This window comes from Zeus faber (assembly GCF_960531495.2).
Source record: "Zeus faber genome assembly, chromosome: 20".
NCBI classification, from domain to species: Eukaryota; Metazoa; Chordata; class Actinopteri; order Zeiformes; family Zeidae; genus Zeus; species Zeus faber.
The window spans coordinates 12284039-12293372 of record NC_137207.1 but is presented as its reverse complement, the minus strand read 5'-3'; the positions used below and the strand labels follow the sequence as shown (position 1 = coordinate 12293372).

General features: G+C 44.1%; 1 protein-coding gene across 1 annotated transcript; it reads left to right on the top strand.

Moving 5' to 3' along the window:
• The first annotated feature begins 57 nt into the window (after positions 1–57).
• Positions 58–8739, top strand: acbd4 (acyl-CoA binding domain containing 4). The gene is made up of 11 exons (XM_080021209.1): positions 58–227; positions 328–513; positions 1161–1281; positions 1861–1945; positions 2958–3078; positions 3973–4164; positions 5068–5186; positions 5883–6114; positions 6812–7050; positions 7728–7781; positions 8238–8739. The coding sequence occupies exons 2-11, from the start codon at positions 423–425 to the stop codon at positions 8364–8366; spliced, it is 1383 nt and encodes a 460-aa protein (XP_079877335.1). The 5' UTR covers positions 58–227; positions 328–422; the 3' UTR covers positions 8367–8739.
• Positions 8740–9334: the final 595 nt, after the last annotated feature.

Genomic DNA, 9334 nt, shown 5'->3' with positions numbered 1-9334 from the left:
CGCGCGGTCAACGGTCACGTGATCCGACGCGGAAGCGTTTCCCTCGCCGAAGGCGAGACTGCGGCTTCACCGGCACACAAGCAAACTTTCGGCTGCGCCCAAGTTTGATATCCCCGCGACAAAAACGGAGGTCCGGCGTACAGTTCGGGGCGAACGATGTGACATTCATAGCCACAAACGCGAGGAAGACAACGTCATGGCGAGTGTCAGGACCGACAGCGGATGAGGTGAGAGGACACCCGCTGCGCTAGCCGCCAAGCGACAATACACTTTGGTAGAACCCATCAGTATAGTCCACAATGTATTGTGATTCCCCCCCCGCTTTAGCTTGGGCCGCATTCGTTCGAGGAGACTGAAGAGGCGACCGGCGACCACCCCACCCCACCCCCCCCCCCCCCGTCCTCCCACCACCGCAACCTGCCATGCCCGTCCCGACTATGGCGGAACCCGCACCGGATCACCAGAAACGCTTCCAGGCCGCCGTAGACGTCATCCAGAGTCTGCCCAAGGATGGTGCGTACCCTCTCTCGGGCTTCCAGCACCATCCAAAAATCACAGCCTTCCTTTACATGGTTCCTAAACGGTCCTGTCTGTCCGTTCCCTGGGATTAAGTCATGCGTCGGACAGTTTAATGCAATTGTACAGACTTAAGGGCCAAGGATCAGGCTGTGCTCCCTGGCGGCAGCCTAGTAACACCCTGCGTTCAGGGGAAAGGGAAGCAACATAAAAGCTGCTTTAGTTGGTCAAATAAAAGTTATTAACAAGGAACTTAAATTGTCAACCCAAAACAGGAGAGGCAAAGGGAAAAGAAGGGCCTGCCAGTGCTGTTCAAAACAAGAACCAAATATAACAAAAAGGGCTTTTTAACCTTTTTTTTTCAAACACTAAAAAAGGGGCACACCCATATATAAACACAGAGCAGGAGTTGGCAGCGGCCGTAACATAGACAAAGCTGTGACCTACAATAATGTTTGTCTGATCTGATTTTTGTCTGATCTGATGTCTTTTTAAGTCATAAATATAAAAAGTTGAAGGAAAAGCCAGATCCCCTCCGTATTTGATGACATCCTTCTCTATCCTCCTTCACTAATATAGCAGGATGTTATAAGTGTTGCTCTAACCTAATTGAATTGATCCCTCGCCCATCTGCTCTGTCCCAGGCTCCTACCGGCCGTCCTACGAGGTGATGCTGCGCTTCTACGGCCTGTACAAGCAGGCCATGTGCGGGCCCTGCACCATGTCCCGACCCGGCTTCTGGGACCCAGTGGGACGCTACAAATGGTCCGTGTGAGTTTAAGGCAGACGTGTGAACGAGCGTGGAATTTATTTTATTAATTTTAGGAGTCAGAGTGGTCCTCCCAATGGTCAATAAAGCCTTATGTTATGATCTCTGAACTTTTTAAACGTGCGCTCGGGCTATAGAGGGACATAGTATCAATATTGTGATATGACATTTAGGTTATCCTAAAATTGTGATGATGCTTAAATGTTGTTTTCAGCTTTTAAAATACTCAATAACAAAAAGGCGCTGGTCTTTTATGATGTTATACTGTTCTGGCTTGAATGAATGGCAAATGTCTCAACCTGCTTGGTCTTCATATCCATATTTCTAATGGTTGTTCAGCAAAGTCTTAGTTCAGATGTCCTTATTGTGTGAAAGCACTGGGAGCCATCCCCATAATATCATATTGTAAAAAATATTGCAGCCATTATTTTCCACCCAGTGCTGTGTTTTCTGTCCATGACTACTTGATTATGACAAACGCATATCTGCATTCCATTTTCATCAGAGATATGTCTTTTAAGCGCATTATTACTTTGTCGTTCCGATTTGAATTCCACCGACTGCTCCATCATCAGGGATGCGTGGAGCCGCTTGGGAGAGATGAGCAGCGAGAGTGCGATGGCTGCCTACGTGGATGAGATGAAGAAAGTGGCACAGGAGGTAACACATTTAACCACTCATTTCCAAAAGTGTCCCTCGTCCGACACGCTGGAAAATAATGAAATGTCAATAAAATCTGAGGAGGTAAAGTTCTATGGTCATCATTGCACATTAATATAATAACACACCTTTTTCTGATAAGACGTAGGTAGGTAGTTCAGTTTCCTCTCGGGATGTTAAATTATTTTCCAACCAGACCTTTCTCTTGACCCATCTCCTCTGTAACTCTGGTCTCCTTGTCATTTTTGTCCCTGTCTGCATGTGCGTCTGAAAATAGCATTGCAGAAAAACTCGTACTCAGTGGAAAACATACGGTGTGTCATTGGGGTGCGTGGGTTATTTTATCGGATTTCGCTTTGGGATCGAAGATACACAGCAAGGGCCGCGTCAAACATGTCGTTTACGAAAGGAGCTTGATTCTCTGACTCTTTGACACATCCATCCCACCTCCGGCCCACGCTGTTCACTACAGGTAATGGATCGACGGCAGCCAAAAGACTGAAGTTGGTAGTATCGGAGCTTCCTTAGTTCATAACATTAAAAAGGTGCTTTAAACCAAAAGCAAAGAAGATAACCTCTGTTAACATTTTACACTAATAATTCTCGTGGGGATATTTGAGGGTTTTTGGTTTTTTTCCTGGAACAATTTTGGCTGCTGAGTCATGATATTTAAAAATAAATGAGCTGTTTTAATCTGGTTTAGTTAAAGAAATTGTAATATTGATTTGCAATACTCAAAAAAATATAACATAGATACATAAATATATAAGATAAAATAAATGTGGTTGTAAGTGATTGTAATGTCCAATTGGAAGCTCCGTGCCGACTCCCAGTAAATCACAGGATCTAACTTGAGATGTTCACAGAAGGCAAAGTAAATGAGCGGTGCTCGTGCCTCGTCCTCTCTGGTGATAAAGCCTCTAAGCCGCTGAAGCACAGTCCCACGAGAGCTGACGGCGTAATTGCCTCGCTGCCATCGGGTGATTTATTATCCCCCCCGTGTACTCTGCAGGTGATCGACACGATGCCCATGAACGAGAAGACGGCGTCGCTGTTCCACCACTTTGAGCCACTCTACGTGGTGATCGACGACATGCCCTGCCCTCCCCCCTCGTTGCTCCACCTCCAGGAAGGTCAGTGAATAGATATATCGATGTGATATCAATAATGTGATAGGAGACGAGGAGTCATCTGGGATTTTGGGGGTCGTCTTTAAGGCCGCATTACAGTAAAGTGATGTACCTTTCTGAACTTCATACACTTCACACACACTTCACACATACCAAGCCCTGCCTCGACGTGCTTGGTCATAATATCCACATTACTAATGATTATTCCTCAAACATTTCTTGTCAATAAGCCAATAATAGTGTTTTCCTATATGGTCAACATTTATTTTATGGCCCACTTTTTGGATAATGTAAAAGTGAATACACTGGGAAATCATATGATAAATAGATGGATGGATGGATGGATGGATGGATGGATGGATGGATGGATGGATGGATAAATACTTTATTCGACTCTGGAGAGAAATTGCAGTGAGTAATAAATAGGTATAATTTTTGAAAAAAGAAAGTAGTAATATGCATTAAACCTCAGAATCAGCTGAAGAGTTGGTAATAGACCTTGCATTCCCATTTGCATTGGCAATATAAACCAAAAACTGAATAATAATAATAATAAGAAGAAGAAATGCGACTAATAATAATCTAAAAATGTACTAAAAGAAATAAAATAAACGAAAAGAAAGAAAAATTAAGAAATAAACATAAAATTTGCCTAAAAATAAACAATTGACAATAACAATTTCGCTTTGAACAATAAAAATATATTCTATGAACATAAAAAAGGAATCTTAATAATACCGTACTGTGTATTTGACGCCGTAAGCAAAGTTGCTGAAGTTTGGCTGTGGAGCATAGATTGAGGCTTTGAATGAATGAGGTTTACCAGCAGTTTAAGTGGGTAAACCGTGAGAATTCCTCACCCGAGCCCCTGAGTTGAACTTCCTGTCCGTGTTTCAGGAGTTAAATATGCTGAGCAGCTTGACGAGCAAACAGAAGAGAAGCCGGCGGAAGATGATGTGATCGAGGTGGACCAGGTCCCCAAAGAGGAGGCTCCCACTCTCATTACCATTCCCACTTACACTCCCACTCCCACTCTGCCAGGGGAGGGGATGCTAGAGCTATCCCTCACGACCAGTACCATCCTCCACGGTAAGACACACACCTCATATAACAACTCATATTGTCTACAACGCTGATCAGAAAGGCATTCTGGCGTTCTGTGTGGTCCCAGGTTAAGCTTGGTTCCGTGCGCTGAGCTCGCACGCCAGCAGGGCCTGGGGGTTGGTTCCCACACACAGTGGCATGTTGTGGGACAGTGGAGAGGATCCACTGCACTGTCCAGACAGATGTAGACGGATGTGTTAATTTTCGTTTAAACGAAAATGAGTTAAGAAACTGTCCCGATCACTGCGTAATGGAAGGAACGAAACAAAAAACCTGCGTGTCCCTTGCCACGCCTGCCCGTTGCTGTCCGTTGCTATGGGATTTAATTCTCAATTCATATTATTAATTGTAAATAATAAATCCTGCATTTCTGTAACAGGAAGACTTTACCGACCACACTTTAATATGACGTCGAATGAGTACATACAGTACTTCTGTCAGTTGAGTAGGCGGTCTTACGGTGTTTACACTGCTAAAAGAATGTGGCCACAATGTTGTTAAGAACAGTTCAATAAATAAATAAAGCTACACGATAAAAAAGAAGGCTTCAAATTGACCCCGTGATCGGTGTCCTCCGATACTGCTTCCAGCGATCGGTGATCAGCCCCAAAAGCCCTGATCGGTGCACCCTTAATGAATATGCAAGATTTCACTTTGCATGTGTATGAAGTGCTTATTATAAAAGTGTATACGAATAGGAATATGTATTGTCATGTGTTTGCGAAAAATAATATTGTTGTTATGCTTTTCTGATTTTAATTCCATGTGGTTGTTTTGTCTGTCAAGTGTCTTATCTGTTTCTGTGTTGTGTGTGGGCCCCCGTGGAGCCCTGATGTTCTGCATCAGCTGCTGGGCTCCTAATAAAATTTTAAATGCTAAATCCTCCAGACTGCGGCGTGTCGGAGGGCGTCGTGCTGACCAGCGACTCTGAGAGCGAGGTCTTCTTGGATTCGGTGGACTCGGTGGAGCAGCTTCACTGCGTCAAGGCGTCTCGTCCTCCCACAAAGGTTTGTTTTGGATCGTGACGGTGACCGTAGCAACGCACAGAACGCTCATGTTAAGAACAACTGTCTAACTATGACAGGGTTCTAAGACTGTACGCTGGGGAAAAAAAAAAAGTATATTTGTAACCCCTACTGAAAGTATATTTTTAGTGTATAGTATAAAGTTGTGTTCAAAGTATTTTTTTTTTTTTACCCATTTGTACTTTTTTCTGCGGATACTTTGCAGATGTCTTGTTTTGGTACATCTGATTTACTTTTACATAGGCCTGCTAATTGAAAGTACTGCTTTACTATACTAGTCATTAATATGCTGTAAATGTGTGTGTCCACATATACAAAGTATATTGACACATTAACCTAACTAAATCTGTACTTTAGTATACTTGTTAAAAAAGTTATTTTGGTCCTCAAAAGTATCCAAACATACAAATACACCACAAATAAAAATGTTATTTATTAAAGAGAACTTTATGTATTAAACCACTTAAGTACAACTTAAGTGGTTTCAATATGCTTTCCCATAACACACTTAAGTATTTGCTTCAGTGCCTCTTGCCCTAAATAAAATAACAATAAAAGTTTCTAGTATCTGGCAGCAGCAGAACCGGGCGTCAGCCCTCGCTGTAGTAACTCTTTGATGTTTGTGGTCATAATAAATATGAAAATCCTCACGCGTGGCTCCCCCGCCCGTGCCTCCAGGTGGAGGCGGTGAAGTCCAACGGATTCCAGAACGGCCACTCGCACGCCGAGCCCCCGCCGCTCCACTCCCACCCTCAGCACCCCCACCCCCACCCCCACGCCGCGGTGCCGGGGGTGATGCAGGTGGGGGCGGGGCAGGGCGGAGAGGGGGCGGGTGACGGCAAGGACCCCCCCATGAGGAGGGGTCGCCACGGGGGGAGAGAGGGAGGCGGCGACCAGAGCCGGAGAGAACGTGAGCGGATTTGACTGTTTACTCCCAGGAACCTGCTCCGGCTTTTGTCCTATTTGTTCCGTTTGTTGAACAACAAATATGCAAATATAGAAAACACTTCTAGTTTAAAACTTTAGTGTATTGAATTTGCATGGGTGTATATAAAAGGTGTATCATTTTTTGGTTTGGTAATTCAAAATTACTTCAACTAATCAAGGTCGACTCATTTCTAAATGAACTGAATTGTCATGAGAGCACATTGGTGATTAACTGTCTGGAAGGAACAACGATATTGGAAAAAATCAAATGTCGCAATGTTTTTTTTTTTTTAGTTTTTTTTTTTTACAAAGGCCTCAATATCCATAATTTTGCCATATTTATTGAAATATAATAACAAAAAAATATATATATATTAATAAAAATATGATTATAAAATAAATAATATTAAAATTAAAAAATATATTTTTTTAATATTTGAGAAACAATGGTTGTTCAGGTGGAAATGATGACCAAGTGGGTTGAGGCGTTGACTAGAACGGAGAGAAATTGACTGTAATGCAACATTTAACTGTACCACGGTGTTGCAGAAGCAGAATCCCAGATGACAGTCAGTCTGGTATCACAATATTGACTTTATATTGATATTATGGTCTAGTCCTACTGTCTGTCTCACAGTGCGCGACTATTAATGTTTGTTTCTGCCTCACGTCGCCTGCAGGTGGTGCTCCGCAGGGCGGCCCCAGGCAGCCGGGCCGGGGGGGCGGGGGCGGAGGCGGCTCCGTGTCGGGGGATCGGGGGGGCCGGGGAGGGGGAGGCGGCTGGGAGGGCGGGGGGCCGGAGCCCTCGCAGGACGCCCAGCTGCAGCAGCAGATCGTGCTGGCGCTGCGGAGGCTGCGCGACGACATGCGCAGCGTGATGGAGCGCCTGGAGGAGGTGGAGCGACTCGCCGCCGTGCACGTGAGACACTCCCTCCACCTCTTGAGCCTCACTAACATTTATGGTTGTGTGTGTGTGGGGGGGGGGGGGGATAAGAAAGAAAGAGGGGGGGAAAATAAAAAATAAAAAAAAGACACATTACACTGTTATCAAGGAGTGATGTAAATAATCTTCACTATTTCCTCTACATCTGGGTTAAAATAATCAACACTTAAATGCAATTCAATTCTATTGTTACTGTTTCTGAATCGATTTGAAAATTATAATTTAAATTTCCAGCAAACGTTTTCCGCTGAGATCAAATACCACAACAGTCACCAATGAATTGAAATATGACATCTCTGCGTGGCATTCGGACTGCATTTGTTCTGTGAAATATTTTGGTCTGAATTTGAATGAATTTCAAGATCCTGCCCAAAACCCGGCCTTAAATGCCTGGGATGGATCGACAGTTATTGAGACGATCCCGTCAGCTATGGGATGGAGAGGAGTTCCTGTATCATAGAGTTCTAGCGGAATAGTCAATCTCTGTGAGAATTGAGTTTCCTCCTCCTTTTAGCGAAGGATGAGCGACCCGAGTGAAGCCTTCCGTGTTTATCGGACATGAGCAGAAATGAAGGGGGGGGCGGGGGGGCTGGGTGATCTGGGAGGATTTCGTCTTTGAGTTGTTTTCAACGCTCTGATGTTGGATCCAACAGGCCGAGAATCCCAACTGGAGACCCTGTGTTCTCTGCGCGGCCTCGCAACAAAAGGTACCAAACCACCTGTTTCCCCTCAGAAAGTCGGACTATTTAGGATTTTCCGAAAAGGAGATTTTGCTCTGAGTTCTTAAATGACTGCTGTGGTAAAGCCTGGGTGCAGTGAATGTATATGAAGTGTAAAATAACGAGAAGGTGCATGTGATATGATCATTTCATTTTATCAAGCCAACAACAACCGCACGATTGTGTTCTTTTCGTTATTATTTGTTTACTTTTCCTGTATGATGGTGTGGCGTGCGGGACGTTCTTGGTACAGTACGAGGTCGTGGTGGCCGCACGCCACAGTCGGAAACAGTGTTTCAAAATAAAAGCGCGAGAGAAATGTATAGTAAAACGACAACTCGGTCCACTCGAAAGTGACCCCCGGGGGGCCCACCAGTCAATAAGCCCCTGATACCGTCTTTAAAGTTAAAAAAAATAAATAAAATGAAACCGTCCTTCCCTCAGGAGGAGAAGTGGTGGCCATTCGACGTCTCCGGCCAGACGCTGCTGCTCCTGCTGCTGTGGCCGTTTGCGGCCCACGGCCTGATGCTGGTTCTGAGAAAAGCCCGGAGGAGGCACCGCATCTCCTCGTGAAGATCCCCTCTGTGAAGCACAGGAAGCCAGCGGCGTCGTGGTGACGTCGTTTCCATAGAACGGACTAGCGTGGAGATCGGTTCCCAGAACATTGTCCTCAGGCTGCCGCGAAGCTGCGGGAGGAAGCCGCCGTCCTTCCTCTCAAAGGATTTGAAGCTGTAGTCTGCTCTGACAGACGTGCGTTGGGTTATGGTGTAATACTCGGGTTAATACTGTTTCGTCACCTTCAACCGTTCCTATTAAATTATTTCAGTTGACAGCTTTCTAGCGATCATTGCAAAGACGCTCAGGCGATTGATGATTGAACCAATAAACGGCTCATACCAAGATCACATGCCTGTATGCATTTTCTGTGAAGCAGGAAGGGCTCATTCAAGGATACTTGGGTTATAAAATGACTCTCATTATGGACCTCGACGGGGTCAATTTGCCTTGGGCTTTTGTTTTGTTTTGTATTATTTTCGTTTTGACACGGACCTACAACAAATCAAGAGTTTAAGGGATGAATTGGGTCTCTGACATGCGTCCATTTCATTTTATCCACATTCACTGATGTGGTTAACAAAGAAACTGGTGAATGTATATGAGTACAATTAGCATCAATTTTAAATATTGTACAAACGCTTTGAAAGCTGCTGCGGTTACTGTTTCTAAGTAGGCTCTAGTGACTGTGAGAAGCCATTGGTACTGAATTATGTATTGCACAGCTGTAGTACAATACATATTTTATTGACTACACAAGAACACAAGAACTCTTAAATAATCATGGAATGTTGAGTTTATACTAACGGATGACCACGTATTAAAATGTAACAAAGGATTAATGACATCCCTGGAATCTATGAAGGACTTTCAGATGTTTAACGACGAATAAAGCAAATTAACTGGAGGGAAAAAAACCCACAAGTCTATTTCAAAAACAAATAATTTAATATATTATGTATAATATATATATATACACAGGTTAA